This window comes from Onychomys torridus, chromosome 3, assembly GCF_903995425.1.
Source record: "Onychomys torridus chromosome 3, mOncTor1.1, whole genome shotgun sequence".
In the NCBI taxonomy this organism is placed as follows: Eukaryota; Metazoa; Chordata; class Mammalia; order Rodentia; family Cricetidae; genus Onychomys; species Onychomys torridus.
The window spans coordinates 11662155-11680908 of NC_050445.1; the positions used below are offsets into that span (position 1 = coordinate 11662155).

The 18754-nt window shown below is 44.4% G+C and overlaps 1 protein-coding gene across 1 annotated transcript in view; it reads right to left on the bottom strand.

Moving 5' to 3' along the window:
- The window catches only part of Cpvl (carboxypeptidase vitellogenic like), a 104173-nt gene that overhangs the window by 61498 nt on the left and 23921 nt on the right, over positions 1 to 18754 (bottom strand). The window contains exons 6-8 of the mRNA XM_036180821.1: positions 14059 to 14125; positions 680 to 802; positions 167 to 298 (exon numbers count right to left, since the gene is read on the bottom strand). Of these exons, the coding sequence (XP_036036714.1) occupies positions 167 to 298; positions 680 to 802; positions 14059 to 14125 (322 nt within the window). The remainder of the gene's footprint in view (positions 1 to 166; positions 299 to 679; positions 803 to 14058; positions 14126 to 18754) is intronic.

Genomic DNA, 18754 nt, shown 5'->3' on the forward strand with positions numbered 1-18754 from the left:
AATGCAGGCAATGCTTTTCTTCATGCCCACTTGTCCCTTCTCCTGATCTTAGAGGAGGAGATAGATACCATCCCCAAAGCTGGAACAGTATGGTGTGCCTCCTGACCCCGCGTCTCCTCAGATGGTTTTAATTGCTGTAGGGCAGCCTGGGGGCCCCAGAACTCACTTCAAAGGCCTTCAGCCAGTGCTGATCTTTGATGTATTTTATGCACTTGTTGCACTGCTTCTGGAAGTGCTTTTGCTGCTGCTCATCCAACAAGCCAATTTGGTACAGGAATGTTGCATACCCTCCTATAATCTGGGGACAGAAGAGACAGGCATGGACACCAGAGAGAGAAGGTCAGGACACTCTTGGCCTCAAGAAGAAACACTTTGCAGTGACCTATTAATTTTTGCTGGAATTAGTCAAGGCAGACAGTTATGCACACAGACATACACAACAGAAAAGTCACACATACAGCGCAGTACACACAGGTGTACAATCTGGCGTTGGCAACCAATGAGGCTCGAATGGTAAGTTGACTGACGCACTGAAAATTTTAGTTAAGAATTAGATTTGAGCTAAGTTAACATTGCCTTTTAACAAGTCAGGCCTCTGAGGTCAGAGTGGTGTTCATCCAATTCAAAGGAATTAGTCTCTGTGAGGGACAGATTGAGAAAGAAAGGGCATGTCACCAACCGATTCGGGATCAGAGTATGCATCTCCAATGGCAATTCCTTCCAGGCGGATCTTGAACTCTCTAACTGGGTTGAAGGAGTGGATATAGTGCGCTATGGCCGGCACGTACTTCCCTGCGTAAGACTGAGAAGAACAGATGTTGACATGGCAGTCCCCAATCGGTCCCCACACAGCTGCATGTGCTGAAGCTAATTAACAATAATTATTTCCATCCATAGTTTCGGCTCACTTTGAAAATTCACAGTAACAAAGAGCTGTACTCTTACCTCTGTTCTCCCACCATATGGCCCCAAGTGACATGGAAAACACATAAATACCATGTTATCATGGAACCTTCTAATGTCTTTCAAAGCGAAAGGGATGAACCAGAGCACTAGACATACAATTCTATCACCTGCTGGGTGTCTCTTCCCAGAGTCTTCTATTGCAACTTTTACTAAAGGAAAGAAAACAAAACAAAACAAAACAAAATAACAAAAAAGAAAACCTCAAGTCTAAACCTAAGACTTAAAAATCTGCATAATAATGCAAAATTTAAAATCAGTGTGTATTAAAAGAATAGGAGAAGGGGCCAACCCAGGAATATTGGTCACAGATTTTCTTTGAACTTATCTGTGTGTTCAGCTTTTTCTAGCACAGGATTATTTTATGGGCCATTTTTCTTAACCACACAGTACTTCTTCCACTTCAAAACTATTTCAGCAAGTGCTATTATTGGTTCAGTCATACAGCTTTATGTTTTTTTACTACATACAATTTATTTATGGGGGCGGTGAGTCAGAGTGAGTCTCTCCTTCCGCCACATGGGTTCCAGAGATGAACCTTAGGTCATCAGACCTGGTTGGAAGCACTTTTTCCCTGCTGAGCCCTCTCACTGGCCTGCTCAGTAGTATTTGGAAACACAGTTTTGATTAATTCCACCAAGAGTTGCCTTCATGGCTTGTCCAATTGTTTATCCAACTGTAAACTCCATATGCTCAGAATGAAGCCCCCAATCCTGAGTCTTCCTGTAACCTCCCTTGTGATTTATGATAACTTTTTTCTGAATGTGCTGGCCAAAAATCTCAGTATCATATTTTGTATTTCTTTCTCTTGTACCCCTTCAAGTTCACAATGAGGTTTGTCAATCCTATCTACCCTATCAAATGCACCTGGTATACAGTGTCTTCTTCCATGTCTGGTTCCTTGCCCTACTCCAGGTTGCCATCACACTATCTGCAACCTGGGTTACTGCAGCAGCTTCCAGATTGGTCTTCTTTGGCCCTTAGCCCAGCCACTTTATTTTCTAGACAGTGGTACAGCTAAAGCACAAGCCAGCCCGTGGCACCCCTCTGCTTAAATCTTTCTGTGGCTGTGTACCAGAATCAAAGCAGTGGGCTTTATTAGAGACATAAAGTCTAATGTGATCCACTCCTTTCCCCAGCTCACCCCATGCTACCTTCTTACTCAATCCTTTCCAGCCCCACTGGGGGCCAGAATGTTTCCCATGTGCACCAGGGCCTTTGTGCTCATATCTCTTTCCACCTGGAATGCTCTCCCCACATATCGGCATGGTTCATTCCCTCATTTCTTTAAGTGAGGCTACCTGAGCAATGTCTTTTCTAGCCTCTAACAAAAAATTTAATAGGCCTGTTTTCTTCTTTTACATCCTTTGCTTTCCCACTTAATCCTCACACTTCCTCAACAAACGCTTACCTACTCATTAGCTTACATCATCATGCTTGCCCCCCATCCTCGAAGATGCCTGAACATAGATGTAGCATCTACTGTGCTTATTTTTGTTCATACTGCCTGATGCTGTGAGTGTCCAATAAAATAGCTGTGAAACTAATGAATCCATGTGCATTTGGAAAAGGGCAATGCACAGGTAGACCAGAGGTCTTAGATGGGTATCTGTGAGTCCACAGACCTTCTATGACATTCCCCAGGCTCTTCACAGGCTTGGAACATCTGGCTGCTCTAATTGATCTCTATCATCATCACAGTCACAGGTTGCAAACACCACTGTCCTCACTTCAAGCTAAGACACAGGACTCGAAGAGGTTAAATGGTAAGAGTCAGAATCACACATGGTCTGATCTACTCCAAAAGTTTAAACTCCCTTCAAGCTGATAAAAGCAGGTAATTCACATAACTTATCTGAGATCTTGTTTGCACAGCCAGACCTCTTGTGCAAGAGCAGTTACTTAGGTAAAGCAGTGAATCAAAACACTTCCAGTATTCATTCTTAGGAATCTGTTTTAGTTTCCTTATGGCAATATAAAGATGGGATTGTATGTCTGAAGTTTGGTTTGCTGCATAACTGTGTGATATGATCTTGCTAGTGGAAATAAGTGATGATTTGTCAAATGTCTGTAAGATAATACATTTTCCTGAGCAATGACTTTGCCAGTAAATGTGTCATCCAGACTTCAGTCAACAAGGGCTTCTGGGTCAAGGTCATTGTGCTAGATACTTAGGGAGACACAAAAGGAATAAAACACAAAAATGTCCTTAGAAGGGTCATAGTTACTTCTAAAGAACATCATGGAAACCCTGTCTCCCACCCACCAGAGCAAACATATGATTCATGAACTATAGTCCCATGCTGTGCACAATGACCAGGTCAAACCAGGACCACACAAACACACTTGACACATGAGTGACTGATCTCATATTACCTCTAATTATTTTTCTCCAAAGAAATTGGTACAGAAATGTCTGTACTGAGTGCTAGTATCTCTTGGGTTGACTTCTTGTTATATTTGGTAAATAAAATGTACCCTTTCTGAGATGGAAGGCCACATCTTTACATGGCTATATGTAGTCAGTGGTGGTAAACAGTCTAAACATCCAGTGTATGGGCCCTTCCTCCCAGTCACTGCATGTGAGACATAACTAGGTGAGAAATGAAAAAGGACCCTGCATTGTAATACCCATTCCAGAACTGGAGCTTCGTCCATGAAGCAAGCCACTTCATTCATCCTAATACGAGACCATGTACAATACACTTCATTCTCTTACATTTTGCAGCAGTGAAATGAGGTCTGTGCATGTTAATGGCACGCATCGCTGGAGTTCTCCCCAGGCAAGGCTGCTTCCACAACTCTCACTTTCCACAAATCACATTTTAGTCAGTGGTCACAGAATGTCCTGTGGCTCTCGGGTCCCATGCTGGGACCTGTTTTTATCTACCCCCTACTTCCTAAGCAGACTACTCATGACAAACAGGACCACGAGATGGATACTTCTATAATCACTATATTCTTCAATATTCGTCCCACATCCGCTATCCTAGCGGTGAGGATGTTTATCTCATTCTTTGTTTCTAATGACTATCACACACTACACTTCCTTGCTCTGTGTCAGTGTGACAAATCCTTCTTTGTCTTGTTCATTAATCATTCCATTGGCTGAGTGACTCAGGCTGTCACACAGTAGACAATTTACAGGATTATTTTACAGGGAATCAACACATTATAGCGAAATTTCCATTATTTTTACATTCCTTGCTGGGATATATTTCTTTGTGTTTGCAAAAGCAGACTTCTTATTCTGGAATCATTTATTTCTCTGCTTAACCGTGCACTGACTATCACAAACACTTTGGAAGACAACAGGTTAACAAATCGAGTATATTTTGTTCTACCTCCCACTCCTTCTATATAATATCATAAAAAGAGTAAACTTCATGTTTGGGGGGAGCATCTGCCTTAGAATCCGACTATGGTTGCCTATGTCAAACATAAGAACATTTGCTCCTTTGGTTCTAAATTATTCCCTTAATGATGACAGTAATGGCCACAACCAGAATTTCAGTCCCGAGCCTTCTCTACCTCCCAATGGTGCTCCTCAGTGTGACCACCAGCAGGCCAACAAAGCCCCTGAAGTCTGCAAATTAATAGTAACCTTCCACCCCCAGATTCAACACTGGCCTTATAAAAGCTCAGAGCAACATCAAAGCCATTCTAACTGGGTAAGGGAAAAGTGCTGCCGGGAACAGACACATTGTGTTAGCATTTGGCAGTGACCTTTGAACAAGGAACTCAGCCAGATAAGCATATACGTCTCACACAGCAGCTCAGGAGAGGTTCGTAATCAACACATCTGGAACCCAGTCTCGCCTTGGGATCCCTCGCTGGTATTTAAAGGCGCTACAGGCTGCCAATTCCAGCACTGTGCATGTGTAGCTCGCTTTCCCCAAGGTGATTGTCATTACAGTCACCTCCAGCAGGAAGAACCGGGGACTTTGGGCTGTGTCTGTTTGCATTTGCATATTGGCTGAAGCTCAAAGAAGCAATAAAGCTCAAATTCTTCTTCTGTATCACAAGTGTGGCAGAGTTCGGCTCTCAGTCTTTTACTTTGCCCATGAGAGAAGGGTCTTAAGATCATAGCTGAATGTAGTTTCGAATCTTGGTCTGCCATTCCTGGGAATACTTACATGGTGTTGGGGACAGCTTCATGGAAATCACATCAAGAGCTTACTGTACTTGTAAAACAGTCTGCAGAGGATGTAGTGCTCGCCTAATTACCCAGATGTGTAAACGTCCAATGAGAGTCAACTTAATTGTATAGTCCATCTGGATCTCTCCCTTCTTATATGTTTCAACATCATCACAGCTGACTTACTGTGTACCTGCCATCCAGGTACTTTAAAGGGAAGGGAAAAGATTTCATAGCTAAAACCAAGCTTCGGTTAGCTCCTTCAAAGAGGGGGTGGGACAGACAATAACATTACACTGGAAACAACATCCCTTTATATAAATGCTACATGTACCCATGGATTCTAGTGTTTAAGCCACATTCACCCACATTTGTGAAGTATAGCTTTAAAAAATTTTTTAAAAAAATCAGTGCAATTATATTCACTCACTGCCTTGTTTCTAGGCATAAATTTGGGGGTAAAACATTCATAGCTTTATCAGTGATGATAAGCAATGGCTTTTCAAAGTGAGACTGCTGCCCTGGACATAGATCCTTCTTTCAGAGTTGGGCACAGTCCTCATTTCTACCTGGAAGAATAGGCCGTGGACTCTGCAACCTCAGCAGTAGTGAATTGAGTGCCCTAAGGGTCATCCTGAGCACCCATCTCCCCAGTCACTCAGCTGGCCAAGATGCCCGCCCCTTTGAAGAACTCATGGCTGAGCTGAGGGAACTCTGTGTCTCCAGAAGGGAGCAATGGTAACTGCATGTCTAGAAAGAGTTACACACGCCCTGGGGCAAAGCTCTTCCCATGCACAGGTTTTGGAGCAGCTGCCTGCGCTTAGGGAAGAGCAGGAAATGAGCAGAGTTCTACATACACACTGAAAATACAAAGAAAGCCACAAAAAAATGGCAAATAAATAAATAAAAATCTAATGGAATAGCCCAATGAAGACGGGATCGATGTAACCCTGACTTCATCTAGCCTTGGGATTGGTGGGTTCTCACTTTAGCTCAATGTGGTGATTTGAAAGTAAATGGCCCTGGCCCCTAAAGTGAGTGGCACTATTAGATGTGGCTTTGTTGAAGTGGGTATGGTCTGTTTGAAAGAAATGTGCCACTGTAGAAGTGGGCTTTGAGGTCTCAAATATACTAAAGCCACATACAGTGTCTCAGACCACGTCTTGTGGCCTACTGGTTAGCCCCTTCTCCAACACCATGTCTATCTGCATGCTGCCTTGCTTCCCACCATATTAATAAGGGACTGAACCTTTGAACTGTAAGCAAGATACCACAATGAAATGTCCTTTATAAGAGTTGTGTGGTCATGGTATCTCATCGCAGCAATAGAAACCCTAACTAAGACCCTCAGCACCATTATTTTCTCTGCAGAGAGAAGTGTGACTTCAAATAGTCAGTTTGGAAAATGAGCAGGGAAGACCAGCTTATCAGTAGTGTTGTGGTAATCTCCACAACTTCCTACACATTTCTAGACCATGCGTCATCTAACTGTGAGACCGTACCGCTGCAATTAAAAGGGGAGATTTTAACAAGAGCATGATATTATCAGCCATCCATTTCTCTTGAAAATGAGCTTGCAAAGAAAGCTGCAGGGGCTACAGGCATAGACACGGAGCAAGAACATTTCCATCTGCCGCCAACTTCCAGTCACACCAACCCACATAAAGGTATATGCTGACTTCTAAATGATGGCTAATTCAGTTTAAATACTGACGGTGTGTCTTTAAAACATCGCCCACCAGGGACAGGGACAGCAACAGGAGATGCATCCTCTCCTCATCCTAGTCTCACCTCACAGCTGACTGGGAAAGCCAGCTTGCTGCCAGCTGACCAAAGCAGATGAATAAACTCCTTTGTTTGAAATGGAGGCTCCAGTTAATTTGACTTGTAAATAATGAGTATGAGCAAGCTGGGCCACAGGCACAAACCAAGGCCTTTGTGCTCTATAGATAAAATTTAGAAAGTTGAAGCTGCTTAAGTGATTTACCTTAGAATTACCTGTCCCCACCCTGGACATCTCTAACTAGGTCCCAATGTTGTGTCTAGACTGTACTGTATGATCCAGCAGGATAGTTCACTTTAGACAAAGATGATTACTTCTGTCTATGGACTCACATTCTTCTCCATGCAACTTGAGAATCAGTAAATATGTACTGATTTGATTTGGATATATTCTCTGAAATATATCCAACTATATCCAGAGGCCCAACTTGTAAACATTTCCATATGCCCTTGTTCAGTTCTTTGGGTTACAGCTTAAACCTTCATTTTTATAATATTAAACTCATTAAACAGTCACAAATCCGTTTTCAATTCTAAAAGAAAATATTGGCAAGTGCAGATGGATGTAATTGAAAATAGACGTTTGTCATGGACTGAAGAGTTAAACCAGCTTGAATGCTATCTAATAAAATTCACCAAGTTCCATGGCCTAGAAATAATTGCATTCCAAGGACTTCCAGCCCTTATATCACTTGAAACTTCCATTTGCACTATAAAACTTTATGATCAAAGCCAAGGCTTTGTGATTAAAACTAGGTCTTGGCCAGAAAGACAGACATCCGATGAGCTGGGGAGCCTCTTCCCACTTGTAGAGTTATAACCCTAGACAGATGCAGGAAATAAGAGTGGGGGTGTCAGACTCCCTTCCAGGAGAAGAGGGAGGAGAGACTTCCTGGAGATGATTTGGTTTCCAGAGAGCACCTCCCCATGCAAGGCTATATCACCCACAGTTGATGTCAGCATTTCAATCTTTTGCCCTGGAGTCTCATCATTAGGTTCCAGTTTTGACTTTCCCACTCTCTGGCTAGGTGACCTCGGGAAAGCATACTTAGCCTAAGTCTTGGTCACTTCGTCTTTAAGATTGGGATAATTGGAGGGCTGGAGAGATGGCTCAGAGGTTAAGAGCACCGACTGCTCTTCCAGAGGTCCTGAGTTCAATTCCCAGCACCCACATGGTGGCTCACAACCATCTGTAGTGAGATCTGGCACCCTCTTCTGTGTACATAATAAATAAATAAATAAGTCTTAAAAAAAAAAAAAAAAAAAGTAAAATGGAGTCTGAAGTCAAAATGGCTTCCGGCAAGGTGAAAAGATTGGGATAATTATGGGGAGGCTGTTGGGATTAAGTGAAACAATGGACTGGACAGCACTCAGCCAGGGCTCATGGCTGCTGTGTGTTCCAGTGTGAGCAAATGTTCTTATGCAAGATCACTGATCAAACACCTGAACGTGATGTCCTTCAGCCTATCTTCTAGCCCCCCAATGCCATGACTCCAAGGCTGGAGTAAGACACAGAATGATTCTTGGCCTATGGCTAGCATGGTTCTCCCATTTCACCTCCCACGTCACCCCATCACTTGCCTGTCAGTGCTTGTGAGTTGCCTATTCGAAATATCCTTCCATGGGTCGGCACTTTTCTTAACTGAAACATAACTATGTTAAGAGAAAAACACACTGGGTGGAATTGATCTCATCTTTTCTAGTGAGCCGTGAACTGGTAAGTCAGAATGGAGAAGGAGAACCAGACAATACGGCTGGATAGGGAAGAGCAGTGAAGAAACAAACCTGAGCATGAGATTGCCCAGGAGAGAAGACTGAGTGAGAGAGTGGGAGACTGAGCAGAGAGAGGATGGTAGATGGGAGAGTCTCCAGAGGTCTGGGCAGGAGAGAGGCACAATGACATGGAGATGGAAAGTAGCTGAGGAGAAATACCACTGATCTGTTTATTGTAACTAACAGCAGCCTCTCATGAAACCACCCTGTATCATACATTTAACAAGTGCTTAACACTGCATAAGAAAAAAAATAAAACAAGCATGGCTCTCGTGTGCTGGGCTGCCTCTCAGCCCATCGGATTGTAATGTTCCCAATAGGATTTTTCCCATGCAGATGAAGAGAAAGTACCTCCGTTGGACTGATTAACTAACGTATAAGTAGATTCAAGGTTCATGCCTGTATTTGGTTTGTCTGTGGTCACAAACCTTTTCCGATATGGGGAAGAGATGCCCAGTTTTAAGCATATGCCTTGCCATTTGGGAAGCATCCTCATTTCTAAAACCACCCACAGCTTTGAGTGGTCACCTGTACTGCTACATACAGCCCCATGCTCCAACAATGGGCAGTCCCTTTTCACCCTGCCACCTGCCTGTCTTCCAATTAGAGCTGTCTTCTTTATCTTCAAGCCCATCATGTGGAAGCTGGAGAGAGCTCTACAGTGTATTAGACACCTCCAGAGCAAGAGCTTTCTCACTAATAGTTACTGGCTCGGGAAGGCTAACACTTAGAAAGAAAGAAAGTTAATCACGGGAATTAAACACAGCTTGTTTCTTTTTGAAGTATATTTTTTTCCTGCCTCAAGGAGGGTGATTTACAGACACATTTGTCTCTCTTTAGAGAAAATTAATTCCAGTTGGTGTTCTGGGCAGAGATGAAGAAAAGAAAGAGAGAAGAGGCTTCTCCCTTGTCCTTCACACCCATAGCAGACCTACACTGTTCTCCCTGGTGTACCCTGCCAGTGGGATGTGGGTGGGTCCTCACACATACTGATGTATATAGAACAAACCATCAGAACTTCTAATATCAGCCTCAAGGCTCCTTCATCTTTTAGGTAAAACAAATGCTTTTTAAAAATGCATTTGCCTGGGAATGGAGCACAGTGGGAAAGGGCAGGCTTGTCATGCTCAAAGCCTTGGGTTAGATCTCCAGGCACACACACACACACACACACACACACACACACACACACACACACACACACCCCTGAAAAGACTCAACAGAATAGAACAGGCAATGCTATAGACTACAATGAGCAAGCAGAGCTGCTATGAACACCTGCTCTATACACCTTGGGCCATATGCTTTGAGCCCTAACGGAGGCATCATGTGCTGGATGCTCACTGCAGTCAGTCACTATTTGAAATACCTAAGGGAAATTACATAATTGGACAGTCAAATAGTACTATGTAGTAGGTACTATTAGCATTTCTAGACTCTCTTAGACCAACGCCCTGGCTCAGAACAGCCACCACAGCCCCCTTTGCTCAGGCTGCTTTCATTCCTGGCACACAAATATAAAGGGTGCGGTATCACATGTGTGTACACTGAAAAGCAGAAAAAACATTTCTTGAGTTTATCCATTATTTTTCAAGATTGAGTCTGCAGGTATTATTTCTTGTGACTCCCTAAGAACAAACAAACATTCAGAACAGGAAGGACTTTCCTGTAACAGTTTGTTGAAGGGTTGGAGAGAGGCAGGGAAGGACGGTTGGTATTATGTCCAAACCGAAGGAACATGGAGATGCTGTGAGAGTGAATCTGAGTGACTGCCACTGAACTTGTAATAAATACAGCAAAACAGCCACGGGAACTGATTTCAAAACTAACCAACCTCTGAGATTGGTAAAAACAAAAACTCAGAGAGGTTAATGACTTGCCTGGAACCATCCATTGAGACACAGCTCTCCAATTATCAACCCAGAATTCCTCTACTCTGTTCCAGATCTCCAATTATCAACTCAGAACTCTATTCTCCCTCGTGGTCTTAGAAGACAAACAAAACAGAACATGTGAGGCCGGAGAAGAGGGCATCGCTACTTAGCATTCTTCTTTCCATAAAGGTATGTGACTTCTAGAGCAGGCATGCCCATCTTGTAGACTTAGGGCTGCATGTAGCCAAACGCAGAATCACAAACATATTTAGCACATGAGGTTTCATGTTCTTTGCTTTTTTTTTTTTTTTTTTTTTTTTTTCCCTGTAGGCCAGTTACTTAGTTCTCAACTGTGAACTTTGAACTTTGGGAATGGCATAATGTCACAATGCCAGAAAGTTGGACACCCATGGGCAGACCACTGTGCTCTTCTGGAGCTGAGGGCACATGGTTACTGCCTTTCTGACCCCAAGCCCTTTTTGCCCTCCTGCTCATCTTCCTTCATCACGGAAGGCACAGTTTTCTCTAAGACTATTCATCCCGGCAGCAGAGAATACAATTTTTTTTCTTTTCCCACACACATTTGAAGATGGCATGCATAAAACCACGGGCACAAATAAAATAGACAAGCCAAAATTTTCCTCCAGCATTTGGCAGCTTTGCTGAGCATCATGGTCAGCAACATCGCCACATTATTTGTTAGACAAGGAATTACACCCTGAGCAGACCAGTCTCCCACCGGAAGGGGAAAATGTGTGACTTCCAGGGGAACTAGGAAAATGGCAAGGGTGTCATTTTCTGCTCCTTTTCCGACTTGCCTCTGAAAATGCTCAAAGGGTAAAGGATGGTGGGAAATATTACTGGTAGAGAAAGGAACTGTGATTTGATACTGAGCAACCCAGTATTAAAAATAAAACCAAACGTAGTATTGATTGCTCAACCGTTCTCTCTGACCACTTAGAGAGGGAAGACTGGTTCAAATTCCTGGCTCCATGCTTGCCATTCCCCAGGAACTTAGCCTGTTTCTCTCTTTCAGTCCCTTAATACGCACATCCGTGGACCACTTCCTGTCATCCTTTCTGGCCTTCCTCTGGCACCAACTCTTGGACGTCTCTGGGAAGATCACCCATTCCATAGTTAAGTCTTAATGCTCAGAGAATGACCGCCCCAGTATGATCCTTCCTCCCCAGAGCAAGAGAGTAGGCCTTGGTTCTTTATTCTATCCCTCTAGCCCAAGTTATTGGTTCCCAAATAGGATGGGACCTAAAGAAACCCTTGGAGATTCAGGAGCGTGGAGAGACTTGCCTGGTTCATTAGCTATGCACCAGGGTGGAATGCATGGGCTGTTTCATATGAAAAACACTTGCCTGAGAATGAACTGAAACAAGAGCAAAGCTCCAGAGACAGAGCAGCAGAGAGTGGGAGACTCCATCCTGGTGAGAGAAATGTGGAAGCCTTTTGTCGGCTATGGTGAAGACAGAGTCATTCTAAAGTCATCAGGGTACAAAGTGGGATTGCACAGAGGAGGAGAATGCAGTGCTGCTGGAAGACTTGCTCCTTGGTATGAGAGAAGGTACACACAGACATTCGTGGAGGAAAGCATTGGAGAAGCCTGTGGTGGCAATCAGAGTTACAGGACTCAGCCAGAGTCACAAGGTCCAAAAGAGCAGCCATCCTACCATCAAGGAGCAGCACACTTAGTGCCCCGGCCTTGGCTTTTCAAGTGCCGCTCTCCATTGGAATGAGCCAGAGTCCCCAGAAAAATGACTTATTCCAGGACCAGGGAAAGACATGAGCAGAATGCTTCAGAGGCAGATGCAGTGGTATACTTGTATACCCTAATAAAAGATAAGAGAAAAGAACAAGCCACTAGATTAAACAAATGCCACAGAGTGGTGGCACACACCTTTAATCCTAGCACTCGGGAGGCAGAGATCCTTCTGCATCTCTGTGAGTTCAAAGCCACCCTGGACTACATGAGATTGACTCAGTGTAGGAGAGACACAGAGCCAGGCAGTGGTGGCATGCGTTCTTAATTCCAGTATTTGGGAAGCACACACATCATTAATGCCAGCACTAGGAAGGAAGTGAGGGCTGGGCAGAGAAAGGTGTATAAGGTGTGAGGAGATGAGAACTGAGGCTTTTTCAGGCTGAGGAGTCCTAGAGGTGAGGCGTGGCAGCAGTGGCTTCTTCCTTTGTTTCTCTCATCTTTCAGCATTTACCCCAACAGGCAAATAATTGTGATAAAGAAGGAAATGCAAAAAAAAAAAAAAAAAAGACCAAACCTGTCAAAAAACATAAGAGCCGGCTTGAAAGGCCTTTTCCAGAGCAGAATGGGAACAAGCATAAAAACCAAGTAATCAGCTTTGATAGAACAAATAGGAAGAGCAATGCTTGGGTCCACCAGGATACACAAGAACACAGAGAGGAGACAGCAGGGATCGGCTCTGTAGGAGAATGTGGGATGATACCCACACAAAAGCAGATGAGAAAATTGCCATTTTATACCCTGCAGGTCAGAATAGACATGGTTCATAGATGTATCCAAAACAGTAGGGAGAGAGGCTTGAGGAAAGAGTGGTTCATTTGGTCATGGGTTACTTATAAATTACAAACAGAGCAGGTTTCTTTAAGTGGTGGAGTCTAGTCGATGCCATCTTAACCTAGTGATCAAGTTCAAAATCATCTTGTTGTGTGATATTTTGTTTGTGTTTCTGACAACTAAAGCTTGCTTGGAGATCCGAGGGCAAAGCTAGCCGCCCGTTAACCACAGAGGCCAGGCAGTGGTGGCACACACTTTTAATCCCAGCACTTGGGAGGTTCAAGCCTTTGATCACAGCACTGGGGAAGCTCATGCCTTGGATCCCAGCATTTGGGAGGCTCATGCCTTTAATCCCAGCACAATTAGGAGGTAGAGACAGGGATATAAGGTGGGTGGAGACAGGATGTTGCCCCCCCCCCCTCGTAGTTCAGTATGAGGATTTGTAGATGTAAGAAATCTCTCGTGGCTGCTGCTCTGCTTTTCTGATCTTTATTTGTCAGAACACAAACAAAAAGCACACAACATCACCCTAGGGGCAAACTGCCATGGCGTGGTTCCTGGTAGAATGCCAAGGAAGCACACAGGCTTACCCAGGTGGAATCATCACTGAATCTGAACACTGAGACAACATGGAATTCCAATATGGAATGTACTACAGGCACCTGGTCCCTCCCTTAAAATCATTGATATGAATGACAATAACAAAAAGGGGAAGAAGACTGGAACATGGTAAGCTGCTGTACCCATCCCAATATGTGAACCTTCACTGATCCCCGGATCAAAACATTGTTACCGGAGGTATACTTGGGGCATACTTGGGAAATGGCAAGGTGGACTGGATCAACACGAACACACACACACACACACACACACACACACACACACACACACACACACACTCAAGAATATTATTTGCTGTAACTGTCATCATATAGTCCAGTCTTCATAATACTGGAGGCACAGAAGAAAATAAGATGTCAACTCACCTCCCCAGTGACATAAAACGAATTCTTCGAATACTCAGGGAACAACTTGAAAAACTGAACCAGTGCACTGTGGAAGAAAGGATATCGAGATTGAGTGAAGAAGTGAGGCAGGCGCTTGGCTACCACACCTCACCAGCTGGGGCCATGCACCCTGTTTGGAAGGAGCTGGCACTGGACTGTGCACTCCTTTGGTGCATGGTTTTAGTGCCCCTGAATGGGCAATACTGCATTCTACATGGGTGGCTAGGCAAAACAAATAGGGAGGCTGATATTGCCATTGCCATCCTAAGAAGACTAGACACTGGACATCAGCACTGGCAAGTTCTAAACCTGGGTTTGCTGCTCTGGGTCATCTAACTGCTGAGTGGTTCTTATGGCCATGATGCCAGCTTCCACATATTGTTTAGCAATTAGGCCAGACTTGTGGAACCGACATAGAAAGTTTAGCTTCTTATCAACAAACCATGGTGGGAGACCTGCACTCTTTCTAAAGGAGCTCCCAGAATATCAGTGTTTTAATAAGAACACCAAAGCTGTGAAAAAAGGAGAGAAGGAGGGATGGAAGGGAAAAAAAAAAAAACCAGAATCCCATCCCATGGGCACTTGAGTGAGCTATGCTGAAATAGCTTAAAACAAGCTGATGGGGGTGTTTAGCTATAAGGAAGAAAAGACTAGCTGACTTTTAAATGTCTTGACCAAAAAAAAAAAAAACCAAAAAAAAAAAAAAAAAAAAAAAACCATGTAAATGAAACTCAGGCACTCTAGGAATGTCTTGACCTGGACTGCAAGGCCTGAGAAGCCAGGCAAGGCTTTGGTCCCAGCTTCCAGCTGAGGGACTAAAAGCTATGACCCTTCCAGGGAAGATGAAAGGCAAGAAGGCGCTGAAAAGCCAGGAGAGGGAGAGAGTTCAAAGGTTACAGGGAGAAAAACTCAGTCATTATGACCACCGTGATCCCTGCTAGACCTAATTTTCAAAGGCTCCATTAAAAACACTGCTGTGGTGTTTTGGTGCGTTCTCCACTTGTTATTTATAGTGACTTTGGGGAACCAAACGTTAGGGCTGGCAGTGAGCTGGCTTTAGAACAAGGGTAAAAATAGGAGTTCATTCTCCATCCTCTCCTCAGGAACCTTCAGGCTAAAATCCACTTCCCTGCCTCTCGTCCTGCTGCTTGGCCTGGCACCAGCTCATTTACTAGAGTAAATTTCAAGTGTCCTGCTCCAACTTACAGCTTGCTTGCTTGGTATTTGATGGGGCGTTGTTAGGGCTGATAGGTTTAGCAATAAAAAAGTGTGTGTGTGTGTGTGTGTGTGTGTGTGTGTGTGTGTGTGTGTGTGTGTGTGTGTGTGTGTGTAAGCCAGAGGTCTGTGTTGGCTGTCTTTTTTAATATTCTCCACTTTTGAAAGATACTTATATATAAAGAAATATTCATTGTTTATCTGACTTTCCAGTTTAACTGGGCATTTTGTGCTGTATCTGGCAACCTAAATTAAAGGAGATAACATCCCATGTTACTTCTGTCTGGAAAGCTACAGTGTAGCTGAGGTTTTTCTTTTTCTTTTTTTTTTAATTTATTTATTATGTATACAGTATTCTGTCCCCATGTATGCCTGCAGGCCAGAAGAGGGCACCAGGTCTCATTACAGATGATTGTGAGCCACCATGTGGTTGCTGGGAATTGAACTCAGGACCTTTGGAAGAGCAGTCAGTGCTCTTAACCTCTGAGCCATCTCCCCAGCCCCGCCACCTTTTTTTTTTAATTAAGAGATTTTCTATTCAGGTTACATACCAACCACAGCTTCCCCTGTCCTTCCTCCTCCCGCCCCCCAGCCATTCCCTGCAACTCACCCCCCATTCTCACCTCCTCCAAGGTGCAGTCCAAGCCCCTCCTCCCTGCACCAAGGCTGAGCAAAGTGTCCCACCATAGGCACTAGGTTCCAAAAAGCCAGTTCATACTCTAGGGACAGGTTCTGATCCCACTGCCTGAGGGCCCCCTAAACAGTTCAAGCTGAACAACTGTCTCACTTATCCAGAGGGCCTAGTCCAGTACCATGGAGGCTCCTTGTAGCTGAGGTTTCTAAAGCGGAAGCTTGCTGAAAAAGTTATTACTGTTTGTATTTCACAGTTCAGGGCTTTCCATGGACTGTTTTTTCAGAGTCTTTGGTAAGTGGTTCTTACACAGCAGTAAACTATGAAAATGTAAATTCAGTACCCAGAACCACTACTCCTTGCTCCTTTAACTGTCATCTAAGCACTATCCTGATGACAAAGCAAGCTTCTGCTTAAAATAAAATCAGGACTCATGTCTGCATGTATTTCAAAGCTTAGCATAATGTTGGTGTGTATGATACACAAATGTGTGTGTGTGCACGCAATTCATTTAGGTATGGATGTTACCTGGCACAGAAATCTTGTATCATCGGGTAACTCTATTAGACATCCCTGATAAGCAGAATTTTAGTGAAAGGCTATTTGGTCACAGAACGATACATTATTGAAAGGAGTGGCTGGGTGAACACCACTCCTCAGATGACTTTTTGAAAGGTCCTCTGGTGCCAGCAGGGGGGAGAAGGTGATGGAATGGTGTGCAACAGATCCAGTGGCTGTAAGAGAATCTGGTCAGTTCTGCTTCAGTAGAAGCAATAGGAACTCAAGAGACGTTTAGCCGGCTCAGGACTCAGAGCAGGAGCTCCACACTAATGGTTTGAATCTGAAAGCTTTGCCAGAGCTCTGGTGTTGAAGGCTTAGCCCCAAGGCAGAGAGAAGGGACTTTGGGGAGGTACCTGGCTCACAAGGGCTCTGACTTTAGGAATAGATTAATCCACAAGTGGATTGACAGATTGATGGGCTATTGGGAGATAGAAATTTAGGAGGTGGGGACTTACAAGAAGTCTGTCACTAATATATCTTTTTGACAGGGTAAAATTTGCCTTGGCCTCTTCCTCATTTTTGACCTCCAGACTGTCAGGAGGTGAGACCAGCTTTGTGCCATCTCCTTTCAGCTGCAAGAAGGTAACTTCAGGAGCTCTACAGGGCCATGAGCTCGAGGAGGCCAGGGGTTGTGTCTGCCAGCCATCAAGGGAGACCAGAGGACAGTAGTACCGGGCAAGAAATTCGCGTCACAATGAGGAAGCTGACTACATTTCATTCACATTTTTCTAAGCTGGGAGCCGCCTTGGCTCAGCAGCATGCTTTACAGTGTGTATCTGAACGTGAGTGAAAAAGTCCCTCTCTGCACACAAAGAACGCCAGTAGAAACACGAATGCTAAATGGCTCTTTAGGAGGCTATTCCTTCCAGGCCAGGCACTGTTCACAGGGGTGGGGCTTTCAAAGGGAGAAGAAAGATCTGCTCTTTAAAGCCCCGGTAGCCCATTTACCAGTTCCAAAGCAACCTTCTTATTGCAAACACCCATCTGGCAAGCTGGAGAGAAGAATGCAGTCACAAAAGGAAACGAACAGTGTAAACTGTAAAGGAAACAGCTGAAATCAGTTTTCTGCACTACTCCTGATTAGCTATTTTCCAGTTCTAAGAGCCTGAAGCAAAGGGGACTGAAACAGCTATAAACAATGGCTGCTTTGAAATATGTCCTCTTTCCATGTCATGCAAGAGGAGACGGACCACATGTCAGCAGTAAACATCCACACAGAGGGTCAACAGCAAGCTGGAAGAAGCATCCTTGTTTCCGGTTTAGAGGGTGGGGTGCTTTGCAAAACTCTGGCTTGCAAAGGGTGAACACGTTTTTTTTTTTTTTTTAATAGACAGCCTCCACCCTGGGGGGTGGGGGGGAGGATGGGGGATGGGGGCATGTTTGCTAGTTAAACAATGGAGCCAGAAGATGCTTGTAGTTGAGGGTAGGTGTCTGACCTGAAGGGAAACACAATAGTGTAAGTGGTGGTGGGAGGCACCTGAGTTTGCTTCTGAGGACAGGCACCACAGTCATGCCTGTGCAGGGAGAAGGACAGTGTGTGTGTGTAGGGGGGGGGGGGGGGGGAGGTCCCTCTGGGATGATCAGCTAATATGTCCGAGGGAACCACTGTGCCTGGTGAGCTAATATGCCCCAAGGAACCACTGTGCCCAGGAGCAAAAATATCAGGACCTAAGTATCCCTGCTGGAAACTGAACACAAGTGTTAAACTCTTGAGGGATTTTATGTGGGAAATTAGAGAACAGTCAGATTCTTTTCTGGGTCAGCAGAGGGAAAGGCAGAGATGTCCTTGGCAGAAAATAAAGACCAGGAAGCCAGCAAAAGCTTGGTCCCTCGGCCCCCTGCCTGATCTGCCCCGGAAAAAAAGAGAAGCTTCTGTCCCAATCAGACCTGATATGCTTTCCCCTTGGAGTCCTGCTAGGTGCAGGGTTTGCTCACTGGGTAATTAGCAGAATGAGTGGGCAGGTGGGACCAGCCATTAGGAGTCTTCTAGTAGATTCTCATGAGGCATCGAAGGGTGCTCAGGAGCTCCGAAAGAATTCAGACTTGGTTTGTTTGTCTGTTTTTTTTTTTTTTTTTAACGATTTATTTATTTATTATGCATACAGAATTCTGCCTGCATGTGTCCTTGCAGGCTACAAGAGAGCACCAGATCTCATTACGGATGTGAGTCACCATATAGTTGCTGGGAATTGAACTCGGGACCTCCAAAAGAGCAGTCAGAGCTCTTAACCACTAAGCGGTCTCTCCAGCCCCAGATTTGTTTTCTAC